At 38.4% G+C, this 27,639-nt stretch overlaps 2 protein-coding genes across 7 annotated transcripts; both read right to left on the bottom strand.

Moving 5' to 3' along the window:
• Positions 1–137: 137 nt before the first annotated feature.
• LOC145898435 (uncharacterized) lies at positions 138–7,086 on the bottom strand. The gene is made up of 12 exons (XM_082986879.1): positions 6,990–7,086; positions 6,600–6,722; positions 6,038–6,193; positions 5,483–5,644; positions 4,223–4,381; positions 3,592–3,753; positions 2,889–3,025; positions 2,628–2,710; positions 2,268–2,424; positions 1,708–1,810; positions 981–1,111; positions 138–546 (listed from the first exon to the last, which is right to left on the bottom strand). The coding sequence occupies exons 1-12, from the start codon at positions 7,048–7,050 to the stop codon at positions 355–357; spliced, it is 1,626 nt and encodes a 541-aa protein (XP_082843005.1). The 5' UTR covers positions 7,051–7,086; the 3' UTR covers positions 138–354.
• Positions 7,087–8,081: 995 nt separating this feature from the next.
• On the bottom strand, positions 8,082–26,520 carry LOC145897404 (uncharacterized). 6 transcript variants are annotated; one of them, XM_082985674.1, is made up of 38 exons: positions 26,337–26,520; positions 25,884–26,024; positions 25,193–25,231; positions 24,744–24,767; positions 23,362–24,531; positions 22,849–22,988; positions 22,530–22,716; positions 22,094–22,432; positions 21,831–21,970; positions 21,406–21,592; positions 21,096–21,308; positions 20,868–21,038; positions 20,606–20,745; positions 20,180–20,366; positions 19,458–20,099; positions 19,131–19,270; positions 18,730–18,922; positions 18,434–18,472; positions 18,150–18,268; positions 17,795–18,002; positions 17,371–17,400; positions 16,973–17,011; positions 16,684–16,781; positions 16,144–16,354; positions 15,910–15,998; positions 15,643–15,751; positions 14,670–15,127; positions 14,513–14,604; positions 14,110–14,180; positions 13,996–14,040; positions 13,450–13,601; positions 13,199–13,298; positions 12,836–12,935; positions 12,491–12,660; positions 11,952–12,115; positions 11,431–11,611; positions 10,129–10,221; positions 8,082–9,652 (listed from the first exon to the last, which is right to left on the bottom strand). In XM_082985674.1, exons 1-38 carry the CDS (start codon positions 26,410–26,412, stop codon positions 9,378–9,380), a joined length of 6,972 nt encoding a protein of 2,323 aa, XP_082841800.1. In that variant the 5' UTR covers positions 26,413–26,520; the 3' UTR covers positions 8,082–9,377. The 6 variants fall into 6 exon arrangements, with proteins under 6 accessions (XP_082841800.1, XP_082841799.1, XP_082841801.1 ...); XM_082985673.1 differs by having other exon boundaries at positions 20,868–21,308; XM_082985675.1 differs by lacking the exon at positions 10,129–10,221 and having other exon boundaries at positions 20,868–21,308.
• Positions 26,521–27,639: the final 1,119 nt, after the last annotated feature.

Below are 27,639 nucleotides of genomic sequence, written 5' to 3'. Positions count from 1 at the left end.
GGCACTTGTTATTTCCGTATGGAAATGATATTTAGAAGTCGATTGGTTGTAATTTCAGTCTTGCATTGAACAGCAAGAATGTTCTTGCCTCTAGATCGTCTACCCAACAGATAATAACAACAATGTTGATTTTCTCTGATAAGGTTTTATAATGGATACATGCGGCATGAAAACGTTTTCGATTACAAAAATTTTTGCCTACTAACAATCGAAATTTTTGCCTAAGAACGTTAAGCATATGAAAGTCGCGGGCATATAGTAAGTATGATAGCAACACATTAATGCGTATACAGGATTGAAAAAAGTCATCACCAAAAAGCATACAAATATACACATGGGGTTTTCAGCAGTTTGTTAACATGAATCCGATACAGAAAAACCGAAACCCAAAATAGCTTGAATCCAACTCCAGTAACAGGAAACCCTTGTAAACACAACCTTCTGACCACTCGCTTTGCAATCGCTCGGTCGGTATGACGTCACTCCGGTGACGTAATAAGCGCATGACTTGCACATTTGACACATGAGTGGACCTCCGCCGCTTACCTGTAAGATTAAAAAACGCGATTTTGCGAAAAATTCGTTTGGTTTTTGTTGAAGTTGGCTTTGTTATTGTTTCCGAACAATTAACAAAGCCCAAACCCAAAAAAGCCATGTTATTGCAAAGCTGCAGACAGGGTGTGTACACGCACTGTTTCGACCTGTAAGGTCTCATCGGTGCAGCTGTTAAGTGGCACTGTGCTAGCTTTTACGCTAGCAGGCACACTAGTCTCCACTTTGTGGTACCTGTACACACCCTGTCTGCAGCTTTGCAATAATATGGCTTTTTTGGGCTTTGTTAATTGTTCGGAAACCGCTGATATGAAATATTTTGATGCGACACCAACTTTTGTCAGGAAAATTTGTTGCAGTCGCTAGATGATTTCAAATACAATCCAAAATTTTTCGACATAAAAGCCCCGTCAATATCACAGTCTTACCCCACAAACATGAGATGGTGAATCGTTGGGTCCAGCGCATATGACGTCATTGGCTGCTTGTGAATATCCCTTGGAACACTGGTCGTTTTCAACAACACGAAACTCTGTTTCATTGCTGACGACTGGATTATCTGTCGACGAAAAATAACTCAACTTTGAATAAACACCCTCATATGCAAGTTTTTATTTGAATATGATGTGGCCTTAAGTCTGAAAACAATGCCATTAAAATACCATAAAATGTTAAAAAAAAATATTGAAAAATATGTTGTAAATTGCTGTTTAATCTACGGATATCTTAAGTTGTCGAAATGAAAAAAATATCAAACCCTGGTAAATACTCAGGAAACCTAAATTAATACTCACAGCCAATTCGTCCTAAGAGTTTCTATGCAATAGTAACAAAGGCAGCTTTTTATAAATCCTACTATCGGGCCAAAACATACAAAAACAGGTGTTGACGCATAAATTTGGAAAAAAGAAAAATAAATGCCATGTTTTTCAGCAACATACTAACCTAAAAGTCTCGTCAGTGCAACTTAATTTATCTACGGTTACACCCAGTTTGGTGCCCAACGGATGACGGTGATTGTATAGTCACCACAAAGTAGAAGTCTTTGCTTGGCTGTTTGGTGTGCAAGATGGGCCATAGTCACACCAAGCTGCACTAATGAGACCTCATAGGTCGAAACAGTGACCATCTGTATGCCGCTCACAAAATACTTACTTGAGTTCCAGTTTGCAACAACACAGGTGTCTTCAGGTTTAACGCCGACGGATGAAAAACAAATTGGCGATATTTGTAGATTGAGTGGAACTGCTTGCGGCAACTATAGGGATACAAACGAGTATTTACACCTGAAGAGGAGCAAGAAATCTGATGCCTGGCATTTATTTATTTAAATTTTCACTTTTTCATTTTGTGGCTTTGGATTTGAAAACTGTATTTAGTTAATCAACACAGTGCAGTTTCATGCAGCAGTGTGGATCCAAATTTAAAAACGAATATTTGTCGTTAAAAATAGATCTCCGACAGACAATCGTATTTTAAGTTAGTCTTGTTTTCAAAATGCTGATTAGGCTCTGGGGGCGAAATATATACGGCCAGAAAATTAAGGTTCTTGATTAATTCTGAACAAATTTATATCTTTCTTTATTTTTACCCGAAGGGGATTTGAACCCAGGGTATCCTGACCATGAATGCCGTTAAGATTTTCTACTTCATACATTGGTCGCGCTCTTTAGTGCCATCTAACGCATTAAACCGATGTTGCCAACCGTCCTCACCTGCAGTAGAGCTATGTCGTGCTCTTTAGTGCCGTCTAACGGATTTAATTTGTACCGCGGGTGAGTGACGACGTTGAGGATCGGAAAAGTGTGAGAAAAGTTTGTCGTCGTGAGACTGCCTACTGTGGCAGTGATGATGTTGCTTGAATCACATGAACTGGTATAGAGAAATGTTTAAAGTGATGATAGGCGGAATTAATATTTCTGTTAAAAATCAAGATCTTATACTAGCGCTTATCGTATTTTTCTCCTTTTGGAGTTCTAGGAATATAATGTACAAGAACTGGAAATATGAATATTACTGTAGGAAGTTGTCTTGCTAAAGAGGAAATATTCCTGAACAATATGTAGGACACTTACGCAAGACAATGTGCGGCGGTAAGAACCCACTGCGTGTGTATTAACACTCCACTGCAAGACACGGATCCGGACTGGAGATGAACCTTGAAATCACGAAGCAGACAAATAGATTTCAAGCATGGTATTTACCATGTGATTTTAATTTACCATGCCGCCATTGTTTAATGCCCAATATGGTTTTGGTCAAATAAAAAAACGCCCATAAACTTACAAAACTTTGGGCGTTCTTATGCCATCAACAATGATAAAGTCACAACAAACCATCCACGGCAAAGTCGGACGATTTCCTTGCGCTCCTCCGATTGAACCATTATGTGAGGTTTGCCCACATGTAGAATATTCACTCGCCACGCAATCGACGTTTAAGTTGCGACTGAAATTATCACCGGGCGAACAACCTATGCAAATAAAACCAGTGAGTAAAATATATCAGTGTCAAAATTCGTCTTTTATAATTTTATTTTACCCAGGGTTTAAACTAAAAAGAAAATCTTACCGTAACGATTGAATTTACAGAAAAAAAACGTATACTAGGTCGGGTTCCAAAAAAAAGTGAAACAATTTGCTAAATTTAAGTTTCTCATAATTATTTGGAAAAACACCAGTCGTTAAAATCTTCCCGTAACGACGGCCGCCTTACTTTCAGCACTGATTTCACATCACATAAATTGGGAAGTTGGTCTATTGAATAGAAGGATTTGAGAAATCCTATCCTATAGTTTTCGGGGCTCGTGTATTTGTTGATAACAAAGTCCATCAAAGTAGCAACAATGGTTTCACTTATTGACATGTTTGTCTCAAACGAAAGTCAATAGATTTTAACCCAGAAAACATGTTTTCCAACAAAGGTTCCGCTTATTGACATGTGGTTCGCCAACCTCGTGTAAAGTTGCTGCGATTTCTATGTCTATCCAAGTGCGCGAAGTTACGCCATTCAAAAAATTTTGGTAGGCAAAAGGTTTACCTGAACAATTCCTGATGTTGCATGTTTGCTTCTCCCGCGTGACGTCACCACAGTCTTCGTCACTTCCGGTGTTGCATGTCCGCACACGATATTGCAAACCGGTTCCGCAAGACTGATCACACGTGCTCCAAGGCGTCCATTCTGACCACGCGGGAATAATTTCTACACAGCGGTGAAAATATTTGTCTTTGCCGATTATTTTTAGTGGATTTTGTGTTGCGCAAATTGGGATTGAACGTGCTTGGTTTGTTAAAGAATCCTACAAAAAGAACCCAAGCAAATTTGTATAAATTTTATTCTTAGTATTTCAATGAAGCTTTTCGAATTTTTCGCATGGCATATATCAGTGCTAAGTTCAGCTAATATAGTAATAACGACGAAGTATTTTGGATAAATTTGTGCCTGAGAATGGTTCAATGACAAAACAATTTTTGAGAGATGACTACGTCACCGATTCACGAAAGTGGGTAACCACCGACGTAAGCAGACCCGTCTCTAACATTCATCTTTTGTAATATGTGCTGTCATTTGTAAAACTTTCTACGTGATTGCGTCATTGCTTCATTAAAGTTCAGGGCAGCTTTGAGTAAATAGATGGACTCACTAGCACTACCTACAATGCAATGCTTACCAACCAGACAGGGAAAATCGTTGCAATTTTGATTTTCGACATTTTCACTCCCGCAGTTGGTTGATGGCCCGATGTTGCACTTCCGTCTTCTTGTCTGTACTCCCCGCGCGCACGACTTGGTGCAGATGTCCCAGTTGGACCAAGAAAGCCAGCTGTAGACTGATGGAAAAGAAGATACAGTTCATAATCCCCGATGTATTAGTTTCAAACCTTTAATTTTGACCCAATCGCGAGGGTTATAGGCAACCGTTGAGAAACCCTGGCATGGTATAAGGGCTGAAATCCCATTTGCTCAGAAATCCACAAAAAGTTACACATTTTGTTTTGCTTAAAAGTGTGCGCGGCATTTTTTTCTGTATTTCAAATCTCTTCTGCAAGCATACAAGATCCTAACACAGCGTCTGCATTCAGATTGGCAAGAACGTCATTTGCAAACCGCTCGAGCGCCGTGAGCAAACCTACTTGTTGTTGGAATGTGCACGTCTCGGATAGATTACAAAGCTAATTTTCTTGCGTTTTTTCTGCGTTTTTGATGTTGTATGCACATAACCTTGAAGAAGTCTCACCGGATGGTAGACGTAACGTCGGTTGTAAGAAAAATGCTGTAACCTTACGCCAGAAGGACAGTTCTTCAAATTTACAATGCCGGACAGCAAGAATACCACTACAAAGCCAATTGTTAAGGCTTGCCACAAAACGCTGCTGAAATTCAGCGCCTGAGGCCGATTGGTGACTTGAGCGTTTGTGTTTTAGCTTTAAAAGAAACGCCGCGTTATGCCTTAGTTCCTTTCCCTACTCATATCACTTTAGTTTGAATGTTTTGGGTTTAGGTATAAATGCTTATTGTTTCGAGCACATCATGCTTTCGGATCCCGTGTTCTGATGAATTCAATGATAACAGAAGAGTAACTTGATAAGAAAACAACAGAAAATGCAATTTATTTATTTGAGTCTTTGCTGATTTATTTTACATTCATGTTCTTTATACATTGAGCTTTGATTTGTTTACAATCGTTTTAAAACGTTTTTCTTCTTGGAATGTGATTTGTGTACAGTAACGTTTTTGGTAGACATGTTAATCTTTACATAAATAGCGAATCGCTTTTCAGCGACATTCAGGATACTTGGAACAGCCCAAACTTGCAATTCTTAAATTTACGAACAGGGGCTCACAATGGCCCCCTTTTGTTCTCCCATTGCACGGCAATGCTTTAGCGCTACTAAAGAACCTCTTTGCTTACCGGTGTATGCAGCACCTACCCGGGCAACTTTTAATGTTACAACGTTCCAAAGCACGTTCTGGGCGCTCGCACCAATCGAGTAGTGCAAAAGAAAAGGATTCTTGACATTCTCGAGTTCTGACCCTCTCCCCCTCCCCACATGTTGCCGAACATTCCGACCATAAACCCCAACGGGAAAAACCTTGATGAGAAAAATGATTGAAGTCGTGGAAATTTTATCCCCGTGAAACACGCATTACTTGCATAACTCGCACATTATAAATCTTCAAGATAAACAATATAGCCCAAATATCTGCTACAGTATTCATTTTACAGACATCTCTATTGTTACTTCAATCAATCCGCTTTTTAAATTTTGCAATAGCCTGCATTTCACATTAGGAATGATAACCGAGACGTCGGTAAAATGAATTTCGCAGTAGTTATATGCGCTTTCCTGTTTGTATATTTTTTTTACCACACCGGGATTTGAACCCTAGATATCCTGGGCACGAATCCCTATCACGTTTTCTTCTTGGTCTACGGGTCGGGCGCTTGACCAATGCTACTGTTTGTTTTGAACACAATGACTTACGTTTAAAAATAGCACACGCCCTCCTGTTGCAGAAGCGTGATTGGCGACTATTGCCAATGCCGCAAAAACTGCTTTGACAGGTTCTGGTGCGGACCTGGCTTCCGGTGTCACAAGTTGAAGAACAACGGCTCCATGATGTCCATGGATTCCAAATTCCTGTTCATGGAAAAAGTCAAATGCAGTGTACATTATTATGTAGTTCGCAGTTAAGCTCAAGATGTACGAAAAACCTCAGCAACATATTACTGCTGAAAGCATGTGTTATATAGACAGCTGTAAAATTAGATACAGCTTGGTTTGAAATGCCGTTAATTCGTCCGCTAAACAAGAAAAAATATACTGTATAAACTGTATAGCCTAGATATATCTATTAAAAGTTATCTTGAAAAAAGTAACAATGGCTTTCCAATCTAGGTTAAAAACACTACATTTTTGCAAACAGACTATGTTTTTTTGCATAAATATGTTGAAACACGATTGGAACTGTTCTCATTACCCAGTGTGAAAATCGATGCGATGTGTTCAGAGTAGACACCAATTAAACTTAACAGCAGCAAAATACCTGCACGACACACGCCACATGTTAGTGGGCAATCGCTCCTAATCCACGATAGATCACAGAGGTCATAATCTCCATAACCACTACAAAGATATTCGTACTTGTCTTTACAGACGGTCGTCGAACCTTAACAAGAAAAATCCACATCTGTCACCAATAAAATGTTAAAAACATGTATTTCAGTGTCAACTACCACCACTATTTAATTGGCGCTCGGACGTTTAAAACTGTCTCATGGAAACTCTCATTCCAACGTTCCCTTTATCATACAACAAATTGAGAGCGGCTTAAAATATAAGATTAATTTAGAAAGTTAAACCTGTTATTTTTCCACTTTAATACTTAGTAGACTTTTAACCTACGTTTAATTGGTAAAAATACATTACAACCTACTTTGCTGGGTTAAAGAGCATCTCAGCACAGAAGCCAGCAGCAAAATCGTACGAATCATCATCTTGTGTTGAATTCATTGCTAGCGCCTTGAAATGTTCAGATTTTTAAGCGTAAACAAGGACTGCCTGCAGCTATGAAAGAGGAACTTGTGTTAATCCTTCTTCAAGAAAAAGGTGTGGTTCTAAATTTGCGGAAGCGAAATTAAGCGGGAATTAACTTGTTTCAGAAAATGCGGTTTGGAATACCAAGCTTGCAGTTGCAAACAGATGATTGCCGCTATGTAAAACTGCAAATCTCTATATTGTTTGCTTGGAACATTTTCGGACATATCCGACTACGGAATACCGGAGTGACAGGTTTAATATACAATAATAGTAACACATCTGTGCCGAGTTTGCCAACCAGAACAAGACGAAGGATGTGACATTTCTTTTAACACGAACCCGAAAAATACCGAAACCCAAAATAGCTTGAATCCAACTCCAGTAACAGGAAACTCTTGTAAACACAACCTTTTGATCACTCGTTTTTCAATCGCTCGGCCGGTATGACGTCACTGCGGTGACGTAATAAGCGCATGACTTGCACATCTGATACATGCGTGGACTTCCGCCGTTTGTCTGTAAGATTTAAAAACGCTATGTTGTGCAAAATCCGTTTGTTTTCCGTCTTAGGGTGAATGGTTTGTTTCAATTTAGTTCTACTGTGGTTGCCGGGCAGGAAATTCGGGCGGCATGAAAGTTACGTAGATTTTATTGTAATCGGTTGCTACAAAGTAAAACACCTACCTTGAATCCGGTGGGAGTTCCTCATGTTGCAGACACGTATTTCGCTGCGAAATTCAACCATGAAATCAATTTGATATCAGGTTCTAGTACGCAGCTGCGTTCCTGCAAAACCGCAGATTGTCGTGGAGCGGGATTGGTGACCAGGATGACGCTGGTTCGAATCTCGGTGTCGCAAAAAACGAAGATTTTCAACGGAGAAATAATGCATTATTCCATAGGAGCTCAGGGTACAACAATAATGCTTGTGATGTTCATGTAAAAACGTCTTGTAAATTGCAAAACAAAACCAGAAACAATATATATTAAAATTTATTTAATTACAATAAAATTAACAAGCGATACGCAACATATAAAAATACTCTTGTACATGATCTGAAACAAGACAGAGATACCACAATAGGTAAATGCCACAATCGATTTGAAAGACATGTCATTCGTAAGATAACAACGCAGTGTAACTAACAGTCATAATATACGTGCAACATTTTAAAAAACAAGATTTCACAATGCTGGGATGCTTTAGGTGCTGCTGTCACCATGCTGCTTGGGAACGACATTGGCACTTTATAAAAGATGCAGGCAACAGTAGATTAATACCCAGCATGACACCGCGATCCAGACCGCAGGTAGTTATTACGCGACTCGTGTGGACTCGCTTTAAAATACATTACGTCCTTGCACATTTTCGATTCGGTATCGATAGTTTTGAATAACGCTTGGACATTAAAACGAATAAACTTTAAAAATTTTGATAGTGAATGGGTTAATTACAAGTAGTACGGTACCAATATCATTTAAAAAATAAAAAGGGAAAAATATACAGAACAAAAATGCAATATAGGTTTAACTAGTAGCTAGTAACTTGCACAGTATCGAGGAAGAAGATGTTGTTGTGTAAAATGTGTTTGCGTGGTAAAGAACTAGGTTGCTATTAGTGGTGGTGTGCAATATAAGTGTTAAGCACGACAAAGCGTGTGCTGATTGTCAACGACTGTGTATAGTGAATCTGGAAGCTGTGTGTCGCGAGGCCCTGGTACCGTTTTGAGTTTCCAAGAGGGGGTCGCTTAACAATTGAAACAAAAAATCGGGATCTTTCAAAAACATGGAGGCAAATATCGAGTTGAGTCCAACTTCCGTGACTGACAATTATAAACATAGGAAAAGTTGTCCTGGCAGGTTTTGAAAGGTGAACGATGTCGCCATAGATTAAATACAAAGTGCTTTCCATTGTGCAAGTGGACAGAGCGCAAGATTCGGAAGCAATACAGGATTAACACATAGAACGGCGTATGTTGTACACAGTGTGGGAGATCGTCTACATATACCGAATTTAAGCAACTGTTAGCGGATGGAAAACTGTAGGAAAACACGCGATTCGACACTTTCTGTAGGAACATTGATATGCAATATACGTACACTAGTGTGTGCTAAGCGCGACAGGAAATAATACCTACAACATGATCTAAAACACTAAGTACTGAACTGAATACAGAATAGAAGGAGGATCGTTGAAAAAATACGTTTCGGATTTCGGAGTTCACTGCTTATTTTTACCCCAACCACAAAAAAAACACGAATAATCGGATGAGATGTGCGTTCACTACGACCTTGGGGAACTCCCTGATGACGCTGATTGGCCGGTGAGTCTCGCCAGCTCGTCCCTAATTTGCTGCTGAACTTCGGCGTCGCTAGGCAACGAGGTGGTCGGCAAATGGACACGACCAGTTTCGTCAACAAGCGATGACGTCATTTGTGGATCGGAGCCCACCCGCTGAGGGGGAGGGGATGACGTGGAGTGAGGTAAAGAACTTCCGTCACTCTCCAGCCGGGAAAGTTCATCGAAAGCACGGTACGGACCCCAGGTGGCGCTGTTGCCTGCAATTTTTTGATTTGTTAAGGGGAGTTTTTCTGCAAATGGGTGGTGGATATTTGTGTTGGAAATCTTGTATTTTAATGTGTGAATTCGAATCACACGTCATGCGCGCGTCATATTTTAACTAATTACGGCGAAAACTTGGCTAAACAAAAAAACAGCTAATGTACTAAATTTTCCTCGTAATTACGATTAAATCTTCTTGAAGCTAAAACTTTACAATGGACGTGTTGTGTGTTTAGCCAACCAGAAGGTGTAAACAACTGCGGTTCGCAGCTGAACATGCAAAGGTTTTGTGACGTGCAAAATTAAACATACACATTTTTCGATTTTAGAAGATTAAATGTCTGCAGGGTTTTAAAACCCCGCTATATTAACGCGTTATTTACTAGTCGTCTTCCACATATGGAAACATGCACTGAGACGTGACGGATTAAGTCATGCATGCAAAACGATCACGTGACATGCTTTAACCAACCAGAGCCCTGCGTCTTTCGTATCGGAGTTATGTAAGCCGGCTCGCCGCTGGGTGTCGCCGAAGCGGGCGCTAAATACGTCACCGGACGGACACCTGTCAATCAAACTTGCCGAGTTACGAAAACGTACGGAAAAAATTGGGCCGAAATCCGGTGAAAATTTTGGTGGTTATTTTACTGTAATTCCATAGAAATCAGTTTCAGACCAAACAGAACGCCCCAAAATTGTGCAGGCGCATTTTAATATTTGAAGTTTATAACACACGAAAGAAAGAACCAAATGTTACAACGTAGTTTCTCCTCGTAACGAAATTCACGGCACGGAGTTTTGTTGTTGCATGTGGTTGGTGAATTTTTTATTGTCACAATAATTTTGTATTTGTCGAAATGAAAAATTGTAGGAGCGAAAAATTATTTGAAAAAAGTATTTTTGAAAATAACTACTCAGGCAAGCAAATGACAAATCGCATCTGTGGACAAGTCAAGATTAATTTTTCACTCTGGTGTTTGGCCACATAAAGAAACTTAAAATAAAGACTCTAGAAATAAAATGAGATCCCTAAATACTTTTGTCGCCAGGCAATAATCGTTGAAGAGGTAACGACTTGAGTGGAATGACAACAATACGAGGCATGCGAAGAGTCCTTGAAAATATTTTCACAGGCTTCGCCGCCGCCAGTATTACCATCTGCCTCTATAAACCGAACATGAGACTCTTGTACGATATTCGTGTTTGCCCAGGAAACAGAAAGAGCTTGACCGAGGAATTTAGCGCGGGGAACTCATGACTATGAACCTTGGGTTAAATTCACGACTCCAGCATTAATATTGATCTCAATTTATTGAGCATTTTACAGAGGTTTATTTCGGTCTGGTGGTAAGCCCAGGGTCGTGGTTTAAAATCAACCAGGGGCTTGATTTTTCAGATATCGCTCTGCCTTGTCGGGAAAAAAGTGGCTGACATACAGCTAGGCTGCAATGCCAGTGAACCTAGTTTACCGAGTAAGTTTTGCAGCTTGCACAAACTATATAGTGACGTTTGCGAACAGTACGAGAATAAATTTATCAAACGTTTACCGAATTCCAACGCGCAGCAGTTCTCTAGGTTGCTAAAAGAAACGTTCCGTTTAGTTTTTGGTCTTAGAACTGTAGCTAAATGAATGGCAATCAGGAAAAAACCTACAAATTGGACTGACACAAGCACTTTGTCCTCCTGGCATTATTCTTCTCCACCATTGGTAATATTCCGCCCACACCTAAACTAAATACCATCACCGCGAAGTAACCTGCATGAAACAACTCACCGGGTTCGGGTTCGTGAACCAGGGGCGGATGCCTTCGTCGGAATAGAGGGGATTCCCCACTTGGCGAAGTCGTGCTCCCCTGGGAGGGCGAAGACGCGCTGAATTGACGCCGTTTCGGAGCCTTCGACCCCCTTCCGTGGGGCTGTGGCATCGCGATGCCGTCCGGAGAACCGTAGTTGTTCTGTTGAAGATAAATGGTGGCTCACAAACTTTGTCAAAATGGATCGATGAACAATTGACCACAGCACGTGGAAATCATCATAGACACCACATTACCCTGCTAAGCGGGTTTACGTTTTAACATAATATCGATCCTTGATCGCAAATACGATGATGAGTAGAATGGTGTGATATGATCACAACATTTTAAAGTAAGAAAAAGGCCCTCCGCATCGTATTATGAGTTAAGTCACGCCTATACCGACACTGCCATTGCAGGAAATGTCTCCAATGGACCGATGAAGCCCTGAGGCACGTAAGTTAGATTAAAGAAGAAAGAAAAAATAAACCGGGTAACTTACATATGGGGGTGGTGACGGGAAAATCCCCGAATCGATTGAGGGTACGTGGGTGAGGGGCGGAAATTCGGGGGCGACAGAATTATCGGATGAGCGGGGTGACACCAGACTGAAGGCGTCTTCTAGAAGTTTCGCCATTCTCTTACGCGTGTCATCGGAGGGAACAGCTGGACAAACAGAAACCAGTTATTTGTAAGATGATATTCCGTTGTAACAATTACGTAATTAACTCAGGAGTCCTTATAGGATGGAATATGTATATATAAAACGTGCGTATTTTCCAGCCCAATTTTAAGAAAGTATTACATTTCACACGAGATTTCCCATTGAATACCAAATAAACACTTGGCTTTGTGTTTTTATAGGGTGTTTAAAGAAAGTCAGGTTTTCATCAAACAAAAGCATAGTACACGTGAAAAAGATTCATATGAACGTTTCTGAATGCTCCAACACGAAAACACTAATGTATTTTACCTTAAGCAACACACGACTACTATCCACAACGTACAAACAAACATGAGTCAATTTCACTTCAAACTTACATGAATTGAAGCTCTCCGTACTAGGGAGATCCCCGTTTGCCCTCTCTTGGGGGGTGACGACCGTGTAGTTACCCGGGGGTTGGCTTGAGGGCCCCATCAGCTCCCTAAGCTCGGGGTCTTGGCTGGGGTGCGTCAGGTCCAACTTACCACTGCGTTTGTGGGGCCGTTTTCTGATAAAATATTCGCAATTTGTACCATAAGGAAGGAGTGAAATCTTGTAAAAGATTTTAAAACGCAAACGGTAACCAACCCAGCGTGTTTCCATGTAAAGTCGTTTAACAGCGAGGTTTGTTTGTTTTTTTACAACGCAGTCACGGTAAAGATATCAAGCATGTGTCAGTCTACCTTTGTGGAAGATCAAATAAAGAAGGTTGACGAGGAGTTAAAACCTCATCTATCTTGCTCTGCGCGTCATCGTAAGCCTCTTGTGTTTTAGGATCTGTGTCTGAGTAAAAAACAGGAGACTGTTTCTTGACCGTGAAAGTGCATAAATATCAAATAACGTCGAGTATTTTAATCTAAAAACCATTGGGTTGTTTATGTGAGTTAACCCACACAGGGTTAAAGTCTTTGGAAAGCTGTTGTTCACTTTTTCCACGTTGTTGTTTAAGTAACTAAGAGCAACCGGCACATCGACGTGAGTAGTGTGACCGATTCACAAGAAGTTACCGAGGCATTTGTTCACAAACCACAACGCGTTGAGATTACCTGGCGGAAGATAATGCTTCATTCTCGAGTTCCGTTTTCTAATTCTCTGTTTGTTTCTATGTCGCTCGAGATCCGCTCGGTGGCGCAGTTCGGGAGTCGACTGCAGAAAAGATTGAATATTTACAATAAAAAATGTTTACAACAAAGGCTGGACCCACGAAGAGCCATAATTTAAGCAATGAGATTCAAGTAAAGGGGAATACCCGCTATTAAGCATCACTTGTTATTATGAATTATGACGTCACACTTACCGGGCTTTGCAATCGCAGTCTTTCCGACATCAGTGGGGGTCGTATGGGGGGTAAGGGTACACTTGGGTGCACGGTGGTGATTACCCTTGCGGGACCGTCCCCATTAGGTCCCGCCATCATTGTAGTGTCTTCAAACAATTGTGTCGGCTCCTCTGCACGAGTTAAGAATACAGATAATAACACGACAGGTTAAGTTAGGAGTGACGTAAGGCCGAACGAGGCAACATCAGGATACAACCATTCAACAAATAAACCAGACAAACTGTGGGGCCAATTACAACCAAAATCATGTGAAGTTTATTTATTGTTGATCAGTGTTAACCTTTCCTGTACATTTAAATGTGTTTTTTATGGCTTTCCTTTATCTAGGCATTATGTTGGTTTAAATATATATATAAAACCTTCCAATGCTGCATTCGTTGTTTTAACATTTTTACAAGATGTCCCTGACTCGAATTTATTAACGAAGTATTTTCTGACGAAGCTTCATTGGCAAAAATATTTCATTTTCGAACGTGTGTTTGGATAAAAAAACTTTCAACAAACCTGCTGGGGCCGTTTTTCTGGTTTGCTCGGCAGACTTGGGAAAATCTAACGGAAACGAAATTAAATTGAGGGTTATCGTTAACTTCATAGTACATCATATGACTGTGTACCGACCTTCTTCGACGATTGTTGGCTGAGGTGGAAGGGTTGCGTCTCTTCTTACTTCCTTCGGTTTGGGGCCAGGTCTAAAACAGATTCTGGTGATTGCCATGGCGACTAACCATAGAGCAAAGATTCACATGGGGAAAAGATGTAAGTAATTAACAAAATGAGATGGTACGTCAAATGTAACATAATGTTGTAACAAAACTCCCACGAAAATTCGTTGTAAGTGCAGATAAAATCATGTTGCTAAAATGAGGCCCGTACAGCCGTTATACAGGGTTCTAAGCATATGTGAAATCACACATGTAAATAAATCTCATTTAAGGTTACGCTGACATTGGGAAGGATTTACACCGCTGTATAAAGGATTGTTGTTGTTTTTTTTTAGTAACAGCAAACTAACTATTGTTACCTATCTGTCCCACTGCTCCTGTCTTTCTCTGTAATATTCCCAGAGTTTTTGATCACAATGGTTTCCTTCGGGGCTACTGCATCAGCGTCGGCCTGAGGAACGTCAAAAAATGATTTATTTCACAACTCGCAACAACAACTAAGCACAATGAACTAACCTTGTCTTTTGATTTGCAACAGAAACAATACAAGATAATGATGATGACAATTATGAAGATGACGCCGATCAGCAAACCAACCACCAACCAGAATATCCATAACTCTATACAGTTTATACACGTCGGTATAATGGTGTTCGTAGTGGCGTCTGTAGTGAGGGCCGTGGTGGGGGCTATGGTGGGGGCCGTGGTGGGGGCCGTGGTGGGGGCCGTGGTGGGGGCCGTGGTGGGGGTCGTGGTGGGGGCTGTGGTGGGGACCGTGGTTGGGGTCGTGGTTGGGGCCGTGGTTGGGGCTGTGGTGGAGATTGTAGTTGGGGCTGTGGTTGGAGTCACAGGCACTGTAACAGTCGGACAAGTGGTATTATCAATGACTACAGGTGGGATTGTGATAGCTGGAGAGCACACGCATGACCGACATTGCGGAACGAACACGGGTGATGTTGAGTTGGAAAAGGAACCTGAAAAGAAAATTGGGAGTTTGGGTTCATTCATTTTGCCTGTTTCAATTTAGACATTTTGCATTTTATAAAAAAAAGTTTTGCTATGTTATAAAAGAATGGTTCAACAAACAAGTGAAAAATGCGTTATTGTGATCATAATTAAAACTATTAGTTCAATTCACAGATAAAAATTGTAATGGAAACTATACTGGATCGGTGAGCTACGAGTATCTGTGTGACACTAAAAATATTGATCAAGCAAGCAACTCTATAGATGTTTAATGCACAAAAATATATTTTGCCTAAAAAGGCATCATCAGTTTCTAAGGCTTATTCAAAAACTGTTATTTTATTTCTTGTAATTTTGGAATTGTGCATTTAAAAAACAAACAAACGGTACTGTCCAATAAAGGTAAACATTTTTGGACATCCAATGGAAAGACATGAATTCATACAAACAGAAGAATATTTACCAACATAGGGGTAGAAAAAAAAACTAAAATATATAAAAATAATCTAAAATATATTATTACCTAGCAAAGAAAACCCGGCAAGGTTGAAACTCTCTGATTGTACGTCATTGTTTTCAGGTATTTGTAGGGATATTACTGATTGTACGAATGTGTTGGAAATGTAGCAAGGCTGCAGAAACAATAAAAAAACACTAATTTACTAAACTTAAACAATTCATGGTAAAACCCAACTAATGTAAGTTTAATTTGTTGGATGTATTATTCCATCAACTATATATTATGGTAAAAAATTAGATAGAGTTTGGAAAATTTGGGAAAGCAACAAACATTTCGTATAGCCGTTGTCACGGAGGTGCTAAACCTAATTCTTGCCAAGCCACCAAACCCATTGACAGGTAGTGAATTGTCCAATAAGTCTGAAAGAAAAAAAAATTGTCTTAAAAATTATTTTACACATATTTTAATCAACATTATTTTTACCATGGTATATAATATACAAAATAAACTTTAGGAGAGGCAAATTGCAATAGTTTAGTTAAATTTCCTTATATTAACACTTGCCAATGTATTGAAAACGTCCTGTATCACATTCTCTATCAGGAACAAATATTCTCGTAAAGTTTATAATGAGATTTGCTTGATCAAAAAATCTTTTTTCAAGTGAACACTTATTTGACCACATCATGCCTGCAGCATATGACCCCACAGAAATAAAACCTTCAGACACCAGTTCCAAAGTGTACACCACGCTCACAGTCGTGAAGTCATAAATCTGAAAGTTGGAAAAACAAGTCAAGAAACAGGCCGAAAGTGACAACAGTAAAAGGTAAATTTAATAAATATATCTGTTTTCCATTTTATAGTTTCAATCACTTCTTTCCTGTTAACTAAGGCAATAAAAAAGGCATTTTTACACACTTGTGGTATCAAATTGAAAAAGGGGGGCATGTTTGGCGAAAAAATAGACAGATATATAAAGGGACTAACAGAAACGGCCACATATACAAAAATACTGCTTAAATGACATGAGAAATACATGGGAGTTCCGGTATTCGAATAATTACTGTACCACATCAGTTAGCAAAAAAAAACAAATTTTACCTGTATGTTGACCATGGTGTTTAGGAAAGAATCATATTCACTTTTCAGGATTTCAGAAAACAATGCGGAGTTGCCCAGAGTTGTTGCAGTTTCAAAATCTAAACATATTTCCAAACTATTAATGTGCCAATACCAAACATAATTATGACCAGAATAACTTCTTCATGCAACTTGTTTTAGCTAATAACTTTATTGTATTTTTTTTTAATTTGGTTTTCCTATCTTTTGATAATTTTTAACTGCATGTATTTTTTGGCACCAAATCATTCTGGTGGGTGAAGAGACTTACCTAGTTGAACAGCATAAGAAGTTAAATTTCTGGGATCATCTGAAAACAAACACAAAATTCTGTGTCAACAATATACGTCGGATTAAAAAAATATTGGCAAACACATTTTCATGTACAAATCACCAAAATTTAACTGCAACGTTAATTTCATTTCACATAAAAATAGAACAACAGTAACTCCATTGTCAGATTGTTTTTTAGCTATACCGATGATGCCTGCACACACAGGCGACATATATATTTCGTAGAAACTTGAAACAGACAGACGACTTAGGACTATTTATCATATTTTGTGCCAATCCGTTACTGAGTCTCTGTCAGCCACAGAGAATATACAGGTGATTCATAGAAATCAAACTCTCATTTCACATCATAAAAATAGCTGAAAAAGATCTTACCCATAAACTGGAGGCCAGCAGCTGTATTTACTGTAAAAAAATGCACATGAACATAAACCGAGGCAATACATAATCTTGCATACTGAGACTGGCTGTTATAAATCGATCATAAGGCAAAGCTGTATCTAAGCCAACTATCAAAATAAGATTGGATGGCGAAAGAAAATTTAGAGTTCAATGGCTGAATATCCAACATTGTGTCTTAAATCCAACAAGACGTAACATGTCAGATAAAAGTGCAGATGACTTAATCAGCAGACGATTTTTTTCTGTTTTATGTGAGCTATTTGCTAACTTTAAATGAAAGAAAAAAAAACAACTCATTTTAGTTCACATTGCATCGTACTCATTTTAACAATGGACTTACGGGTTGTAAATTGTAAGCATTTAACACACTACTTATATCGAAATACTCCTAACTTACCTGGTCGAGCTTTGGTCCTGGTTACAGCATTAGGAAAACTTGAATTTAATGCCATTGCATACTCTGTGTTAGTTACATCACCAATGAACAGAATTGTGCGAAGACCTTGTGTTCGATTTGCGGCACTAGTAGTAATCACAACTGTGTACCTTGCAGTAATGTTATGAGTGCTTCCATTAAGAATATCTGTGATGTTAACTACGGTAACCTGCAAGTAAAAGTATGACCTTATATCACTGACATTAATCAATGAGAAAAATACAGGGTTTTAAACAATGCAGTCACAAAAAAACGAAAAATAAAATTTGGTGAGTTTGTAAAGCGAGGATAATAAGTCACACCAACTTGTAGTTACCTGAGCAGTACCGATAATATTAGTAGCAACCATAGAGTCGTCATAAAGTCGTTTCAAAATTGAAGAAAGGTTACTGTTTAAATCTGTTTCACTGAAATTTGCACCTTGAAACTGAAATTCTACAAAACATGTGTTTAAGTTTGTTAGTTGCTTATTGTATCACTGTGCTATATTTCAAAGTCAACAAATGTGAGAACTTTTTGCTACAGTTGCTGAACTATTTATTTGCAAACATAAGCAGAAATTTATTGTAATTTATATGAAAGTTTATATGTGCCTTGTACCTGTAATAATTTCCTCGGTGTCTCCTACCAAGTTTCTTGCTGAAACACAATAGCAAATTTTTCTCTGTGCATTTAAACGTAATTCTAATACAGTTTCACGATGAAGGCAAAAACTTAAAATGAAAAAAGTTATGGAAACATGACAAGATCACAGGAAGTTTTTTCTAATTAGTGGCACAACAGATATTGCTGTGGTATTTCATTAACGTCTACTACTCTCCCTTTGTAATAATATTTTCAGAAATTTCAGAAACAGTTATTGCTCTCATTAAACAGTAATAAAACAAAATGTTAACCTGGAAGGTTTGAAACTCTAATACGTGTTGCATTGACTCCGGCATCTTGCAAAAAACGTAAAAGTCTTGTTGAATTAAAAGCCGAAGCTCGTGCAGCTGCGGAGAAGCTTGGTTCTACCACATTGTCACACAGAACAATGTAATTTAGATTTGCAATTGTGTTGCCGGCAGGGACAACCACATTGTTCTGAGGCTGTAAAACAATACATGATAATTTAATCGGTTAACTTTTACGAAACAGTCACAATACTAGAGCATCACCCACACTGGTATGTAAATAATGGGTGGACCCAAAATTATAAATAGCGATAAATGTGATGTAAATCGTTTTTCATTGTAGGTTTACTGGTGAATCTATCGCATGCAATAACAGAACAAAATGTCTTGAAAAAGTAGCTTACAATAATTTCGATCGCAGCTGTTGCTCGGCGCCGTCGACTTGTATTATTATTATTATTTGGAACTTCGTAAAATTTTTTTAAAGCAGCCACAACTTCGATAGTCAAATCAAGGCTATCAGAACTTTGTTCAATCTCAAATTCTGTAACAACACTTTGCATTATTCCACCCTAATACACGAGAAAAGTCTCAACTATGAATCAAAAAATACCACCTGATTTTAAAATATATCTGACAATTACTAAAAATAGCCTGAAAATCATTTTATTTATGTAATCCAATATATAGAGAAATGACCTAGTGTTCACACTACTACCAATTTCGCTTACCAAAGAACAATAATTTTGTGATATCTTCAAGATAAACCTGGTAAAATGGAGTTGTTGGAGTTGTAGATGCTGGTATTGTCCCATTAGTTGTTGTTGTTGTTGCTGCTGTTGACATTGCCATTGTTGTTGCTGCTGTTGACATTCCTGTTGTTGTTGCTGCTGTTGACATTACTGCAGTTGTTGATGTTGGTATTGCTGTTGTTGTTGTTGCTGTTGACATTCCTGTTGTTGTTTCTGCTGCTGTGGACATGTTTGTTGTTGTTGCTGCTGTTGACATTCCTGATGTTGTTTCTGCTGCTGTGGACATGTTTGTTATTGTTGCTGCTGTTGACATTCCTGTTGTTGTTTCTGCTGCTGTGGACATGTTTGTTGTTGCTGCTGCTGTTGAAATTCCTGTTGTTGTTGCTGCTGTTGACATTCCTGTTGTCGTTACTGCTACTGTGGACATGTTTGTTGTTGTTGCTATTCCAGTTGTTGTTTCTGCTACTGTGGACATGTTTGTTGTTTCTGACACTCCCATTGTTGTTACTGTAGGTATTGTTGTGGCTGCAGTTGGAGTTGCTGTTGCTACTGTTGGCATTGGTGCTGTTGTTGCTGTCGGTGATGCATTTGTAGTAGGTGATGGTGATGATATTTCAGCAACTGTAAGAAATAGTGTCAGTCCAAAGACTTAAAAAACAAAAAAAATCTCTGTATATGTCAATAAAAATCATATAAATTACCCCGGGCCAGTTGCATGACAGTAACGTTAATGTTCAATTCCATTTCAAGAGTAGCCTCATAAGTTGTAATGTTGGTCAAAGTATTCAATCTTTCCACAGCACTTGCTGCAGGAAGAACTTGCATTCCCTCAGTAACAGTGTAGTTCACACTGATTGTAAGATTTTCCAAGTTTTCAGCATTTTCCACCTGACAAAATAATGCGCAGCTGAAGGAAGTTAAACTTCATCTAAAATGTCAACAAATGCCCAACAAACTAAGACTCTGTGTTAAGTAATTTGGCATCATTAAGTACATTTAATCCAAAAAACTAAACACATTTCTCAAATGTGAAGCAGAACTAAGATACTTTTTCAAAAAACTAGGAAATACATTTTTGTCGCTTGGCATTACTACTGATTAAAACAATTTATATTTTATATACATACAGTAACATTTAGTGTGGAGGTAGCTCTCTTTCTTCTTCTGGCACTATTATTGGTTGGATTGTACAGTAACTCAAAGACCGTTTTCATTTGATTGCGGAAGGTCGGAGTCGTTGCATTAATAAAGGAGTCTGTTTGAAATTCTGTGGAGAAGATTGTAACACTGTATATCTTGCAAGCTATGCTGTGGACATAACAAAAAAATTGCCAACAATAAAATATATTAACATGGTTGGCAATGTTTTCTTTGCAAAATTTAACTTACCAGTATTGATCAGTGTTGAGGTTGCAGATGTTGTGGTTTCAGGAACTGTAGTTGTAAACAGTATTGTTGTTTCTCCACTCCCATCTGGAGTTGTATCTGTTTTTGATGCTGTTGTCATTTCTGTTGCTAGTGTGGTCTCTTGAGAAGTTTGTGTTGTGTGTATTGTTGTGTCTGTTTGTGAGACTGTAGTTGCTTCTGTTGCTGAAGTAGTCTCTGGAAGTGTTGTACCTGTTGTTTCTGTTGCTGAAACAGTAGTTGTTTCTGTTGCTGAAGTATTTGTTGTTGTTGCTGAAGTGTTTGCTACTGTTGTTGTTGTTGTTGATGTATTTGCTGATGTTACTTCAGTTATGATACTTGTTGAAAGTTGAGTTGATGTTTGTCCACTTGTTGTTGTTGCTGTTGTAGCAGGAGCACTTGTAGTAGGTGATGATGTTTCAGCAACTGTAAAAAGTAATGTCAGTCTCTGGTTTCATGATACAAATAATCTTCACATATTATTTCAAAATGTCATTAATAATCATAACAGCAGCAAAATTACCCTGGGACAGTTGCATGACAGTAACGTTAATGTTTAATTCCATTTCAAGAGTAGCTTCATAAGTTGTTATGTTGGTCAAAGTATTCAATCTTTCCACAGCACTTGCTGCAGGAAGAACTTGCATTCCCTCAGTAACAGTGTAGTTTACACTGATTGTAAGATTTTCCAAGTTTTCAGCATTTTCCACCTGACAAAAATAATGCACAGCTGAAGAAAGTTAAACTTCATCTAAAATGTCAACAAATGCCCAACAAACTAAGACTCTGTTTAGTAATGTGGCACCATTAAGTAAATTTAATCCAAAAAACAAAACACATTTCTCAAATGTGAAGCAGAACTAAGATACTTTACAAAAAAACTAAGAAATACATTTTTGTCGCTAGACATTATTACTGATTAAAACAATTTATCTTGTATATACATACAGTAACATTAAGTGTGGAGGTAGCTCTCTTTCTTCTTCTGGCACTATTATTGGTTGGATTGTACAATAACTCCAAGACTGTTTCAATTTGATTGCGGAAAATTGAAGTCGTTGCATTAATAAAGGAGTCTGTTTGAAATTCTGTTGAGAAAATTGGTAACACTGTAAATCTTGCAGGCTATGTTGTGGTCATAACAACAAAATTGCAAACAATAAAATATATTAACATGGTGGGCAATGTTTTCTTTGCAAAATTTGACTTACCAGTATTGATCAGTGTTGAGGTTGCAGGTGTTGTGGTTTCAGGAACTGTAGTTGAAAACAGCATTGTTGTTTCTCCACTCCCATCTGGAGTTGTATCTGTTTTTGATGCTGTTGTTGTTTCTGTTGCTAGTGTGGTCTCTTGAGAAGTTTGTATTGTGTGTGTTGTTGTGTCTGTTTGCAGGCCTGTAGTTGTTTCTGTTGCTGAAGTAGTCTCTTGAAGTGTTGTGCCTGTTGTTTCTGTTCCCGAGACTGTAGTTGTTTCTGTTGCTGAAGTGTTTGCTGATGTTACTACTTCTGTTGTAGCAGGAGCATTTGTAGTAGGTGATGATGTTTCCGCAACTGTAAGAAGTAGTGTTTGTCTCTGGTTTCATGATACAAATAATCTTCACATATAATTTAAAAATGTCATTAATAATCATAGCAGCAGCAAAATTACCCTGGGCCAGTTGCATGACAGTAACGTTAATATTTAATTCCATTTCAAGAGTAGATTCATAGGTTGTTATGTTGGTCAAAGTATTCAATCTTTCCACAGCACTTGCTGCAGGAAGAACTTGCATTCCCTCAGTAACAGTGTAGTTCACACTGATTGTAAGATTTTCCAAGTTTACAGCATTTTCCACCTGTCAAAAATTAAGTACTGTTAAAGGAATTTTACTTTCAGTTAAAAAGTCAATAGATAAAGCAAAACTAATGCAGAACACAACTTTTACTGCAAGAGTCAAGCGTTTTCTAAACTACTAATAAGTACATACAGTAACATTAAGTGTGGAAGTAGCTCTCTTTGTTCTTCTGGCACTACTGTTGGTTGGATTATACAATAACTCCAAGAATGTTTGCATTTGATTGCGGAAAGTTGGAGTCGTTGCATTAATAAAGGATTCTGTTTGAAATTCTGTAAAGAAAATTGTTGTCACTTTAAATCTTGCAAGCTATGTTGTGGACATAAAAATGAATTATAAAAATTGGAATATATAAGTATTTACAAAACAGTTAATTATGACTAGATAATTTCTCAGGCAATGGGTCAAGAGAGCAACTGAGATGAAACATATGGAGGATGGGTAAGAACAGGAAGCAGAACCTGTAGGGATTGGGTCAAAATAATGCTTGACTTTATACCTTATGAATTATCAACACTAATTATTAACTATCTGTACACAATGCTATGTTGGGGAAATGACAACAAATTATATGTCAACAGCAAATTACAGTTTCAAATCCACAACTATGGTGGGCAATGTTTTCTTTGCACACTTTCCACCTACCAGTATTAATCAGAGTTGGAGGTGCAGATGTTGTTTCTGGAACTGTGGTAGAAAACACTGTACTTGTTTCTGTAGCTGATACAGTAGTTGTTTCTGTAGCTGATGTGGTGTTTTGACCAATAGGTGTTGTGCCTGTTGCTGATACAGTAGATGTTTCTGTAGCCGATGTGGTGGCTTGACCAATAGGTGTTGTGCCTGTTGCTGATACTGTAGATGTTTCTGTAGCCGATGTGGTTGCTTGACCTAAAGGTGTTGTGCCTGTTGCTGATACAGTAGTTGTTTCTGTAGCTGATGTGGTGTTTTGACCAATAGGTGTTGTGCCTGTTGCTGATACTGTAGATGTTTCTGTAGCCGATGTGGTTGCTTGACCTAAAGGTGTTGTGCCTGTTGCTGATACAGTAGTTGTTTCTGTAGCTGATGTGGTGTTTTGACCAATAGGTGTTGTGCCTGTTGCTGATACAGTAGATGTTTCTGTAGCCGATGTGGTGGCTTGACCAATAGGTGTTGTGCCTGTTGCTGATACTGTAGATGTTTCTGTAGCCGATGTGGTTGCTTGACCTAAAGGTGTTGTGCCTGTTGCTGATACAGTAGTTGTTTCTGTAGCCGATGTGGTGTTTTGACCAATAGGTGTTGTGCCTGTTGCTGATACAGTAGATGTTTCTGTAGCCGATGTGGTGGCTTGACCAATAGGTGTTGTGCCTGTTGCTGATACTGTAGATGTTTCTGTAGCCGATGTGGTTGCTTGACCTAAAGGTGTTGTGCCTGTTGCTGATACTGTAGATGTTTCTGTAGCCGATGTGGTGGCTTGACCTAAAGGTGTTGTGCCTGTTGCTGATACTGTAGATGTTTCTGTAGCCGATGTGGTGGCTTGACCTAAAGGTGTTGTGCCTGTTGCTGATACTGTAGATGTTTCTGTAGCCGATGTGGTGGCTTGACCTAAAGGTGTTGTGCCTGTTGCTGATACAGTAGATGTTTCTGTAGCCGATGTGGTGGCTTGACCTAAAGGTGTTGTGCCTGTTGCTGATACAGTAGATGTTTCTTTAGCAGATGATGTTTCTGTGGCAGTAGATGCTGAGCTTGTTTCAATAGCAGCCGTTGTTGCTCCACTGCCCTCCGGTGTTGTGTCTGTGGGTGTTGACGTGGTTGTAGTAAAATCACTACCACTCCCCTCTGCAAGATTAATCTCTTGTTTACCAATAGGTATTAATATATATGCATACTTAATTTTCAAACACTTTATATATTCTAGCTATGATGGGACTGTAGAAAAAATATGTATAGTATATATATATCTATTCAACCAAAAATATACATTGGAAAAGTCAGTACTACTACTTTCTTTAGACAATGAACCGTATATAAATTACATGTTCACAACATACCTATATCTCGCCGAACTCTGCTTTCTGCAAGGCAAGTATATATATTTATAATACCTTAAATTTAATACTGTATTTTGGGGATTATTGATGGTATTAAACGAAAGACTTTCACATTAAGAAAATGTTGTAATGCTTATTTATTTAAGTAAGTCTTAGGAAGCACATAAAAATATGCTTGTATTCACATATATATATAAATCAAAATATTACGTTTTTATGTATAAATAAACAACTTGTGTATTTATTATCCGCGGTTTTACTCTCATGCAACTTATTGACTTGGAATTACAATTACTTACTTTAATAATAATTATGATATATATTTTATCATACAAAATTAAGACACAACTGAACAGGGTTGAGTCATAATAGTCATCACAATTTGGAAACTGCAAAAATGCTTTTAAATCCAAAAGAGGCATTGTTACCACATTTAAAATATTACTAACCTCTTTGTTCTGCCTCCCACATCTCAAATAGTTCAATACCTAAAGAACACAATGCTTTGTTATGAGGTCATAGCGGCGCCATCTTTTGTGTCTGTTAAGCAAACACCTCCAAAACCGATTGACTTGAAAAGACAACATACTGGACTGAAAATGTACAGATAAAAGTTAAATGATGCCACTTATCACAAGGTTTGGGACCATATTTTACCATGGTTTGAAGCTACTGTAATTATTATTCAACTAACTATGATTGCCTAGTATTGTCGGAGACCATATCGTTTCTATTAACATTGCTAATGTCCATATGTGTAGCAGTTTTTGACTGAATAATAAATTATAAGCAGGGTAGAGAACGAGACTATGGCTTTGTTTGTGCAAAACAGAACAATTAAAAATTTGTTACAAAAGTACATGTATTTTAATGAATTTCAAGACACATTTATAATTTAAATCCAACATTTTAGTAACCCTACACAACAGACTATGCACATGAGCTCTAGTCTAGGATGTAGCAATCTGGATGCGCTGTCTGGAATGTATGTTGAATTGGTTTTGTTTTCACCTATTGTTATCCCCAGTACTTTTCAGAAACATTATACCATGTACGTGCAGACAACAATTTCTACCATGTATGTGCAGAAAAAACAAACTTTTGTGGGTATTTTTGCTTTTTGTGATAAAGTTTTATTACTTTCGTAAATTTCATCAGCAGATGGTGTGGATGGAACAATGTCAGGGAGTATCGTGGCCATATTCAGTTCATCAGGGAGGACAGTGGAATACATCTGATCCAAATTTTGATCCTCATCCCATTTTATTTTCTCATGATGGTCTGTCAAAGAATGTTTTGAATTTTATGTTGCAATGACTTGAAAATGGAATCCAACATTTCATCAACATGCAACACATATATATATATCACATATATATATGTTAAAACAATATTTTTAGTTTGCAAATCATTTTCTGAGGGTTGCAATACTTGCTGTGACAGTTGAAAACTTTCAAAGTTTATCTGATTTATGCATGCTTTTTTGACATAGCCACCTCAAGAGTTTTAACATTCCTAACAAAACACTTGTACTATAGGCACATATTAAACAAAGCATTTGAAATTTAGGTTCAGTATGGCTTAAGTCTGTACCTGAGTGTCCAAAACATGCAAGAAATATAAGGACACCAGCTAGTAGATGGAAGATGTATCTCCAACATTGCATCATTGATTTAGGGTATATGCACAAATGTCGGCTACCAATTCAACCCATCATTTGTTTCTTGGCCACATTGCTGAAATAATCCCCTGACATTACCACAGAATGATATTATTGTAACCTGCATTGGACGAAATCTGCCAATTTAGTCTAATAATGTGCTAATAGCTATGAATTAAATTGGCCCAAAGTTGTCACAAATTATGCCCTTACATTACAATATACCAAAAACTCTAGTGGTAGAGACACATGGTCCCTGAAAATTATCCTTCACGTAAACTACAAACTTCCAATCTGGCATGAAAATAACGTCCTCTTCACTATTTTCAAAACATTATAATCTGTCTTGCGAAATGATGCTTTTCCTGACTACACACCAGCAATAACAATCACGCCTGTCAAGACTGTGCGTTTTTAGGAATCAATTATTCATTCATCTGTAAACCCAATCTGCTTATATTTCCTCGGGCGTGATAACAGCGCCAGCCAACGCCATATTACGGGGGATAAAGGTTTCAACATTGTTGTACAAACATTGTAATCTGTCACCGTGATGTTGATGTCTCTCAGGGTTCTACGCTTATAAATTACGATACCTGGGCAGCGTGCACGCGTAACCACGGTGACTATTCTTTAAATCCTGTGGAGGGTGAGAGACACCAAGCGGACATTATTCAAAAGCGCTTTTGTGGTCAAGTTTTGGCTTCACAACGGTTCGTGTTCTCTGGGCACCAAAAAATAAGCCCACGACCCCTTTGGCTTCCAAATGTCAGCTTTTTTGCTTTAAATGGCACATGCTCCTTCAATACTGCCGCAAGGCTTACGTCCGGGCTTTGATTTTACATGTCCTGCCTTATTGTACTTTTTGTTTGCAACAATTCAATAAACAGCAAAGCAAATAGAATTTTATCAATTTTTTATGCAGGCAATCAGCTTAATCGCACGGTCATCGTTTAAGGCTTAACATATACATTGCCACTCTACCAGTTAATTCTCGCTCTTAGTCTGCGGTTTCGAGTCACTTTAGATTTATTGATTTTTCTCCAGATAAATCTGCGAGGCCCTTTTATCGATATCGGATTATCCTGCGTACAATCCAGGGCATGAAGATTCGAGACAGGTCGACAGAGGAATAATCTCACTCGGAAACGGGCCCCATGTCGCAGACAGCAAGGAAAAAGCACTTGCCCGCCCACCAAAGATTCGTTTACAAGTTGCGATAAACCAATACCGCAG

Source organism: Ascidia mentula, chromosome 4 (assembly GCF_947561715.1).
Source record: "Ascidia mentula chromosome 4, kaAscMent1.1, whole genome shotgun sequence".
In the NCBI taxonomy this organism is placed as follows: Eukaryota; Metazoa; Chordata; class Ascidiacea; order Phlebobranchia; family Ascidiidae; genus Ascidia; species Ascidia mentula.
The sequence above is the reverse complement of the archived record's forward strand: the minus strand, read 5'-3'. Positions and strand labels throughout refer to the sequence as shown.

Coding starts and splice junctions, on each gene's coding strand:
- LOC145898435 (XM_082986879.1), bottom strand. CDS start 7,050: ATGATGATTCGTACGATTTTGCTGCTGGCTTCTGTGCTGAGATGCTCT. Junction 1,811..2,267: donor ACGACATAGCTCTACTGCAG/GTGAGGACGGTT, acceptor GTATCCCTATAG/TTGCCGCAAGCAGTTCCACT. Junction 547..980: donor CACCATCTCATGTTTGTGGG/GTAAGACTGTGA, acceptor TTAATCTTACAG/GTAAGCGGCGGAGGTCCACT.
- LOC145897404 (XM_082985673.1), bottom strand. CDS start 26,412: ATGATGCAATGTTGGAGATACATCTTCCATCTACTAGCTGGTGTCCTT. Junction 15,128..15,642: donor TGCCGGGTTTTCTTTGCTAG/GTAATAATATAT, acceptor TTTTCTTTTCAG/GTTCCTTTTCCAACTCAACA. Junction 12,116..12,490: donor TACGGAGAGCTTCAATTCAT/GTAAGTTTGAAG, acceptor CTGTTTGTCCAG/CTGTTCCCTCCGATGACACG.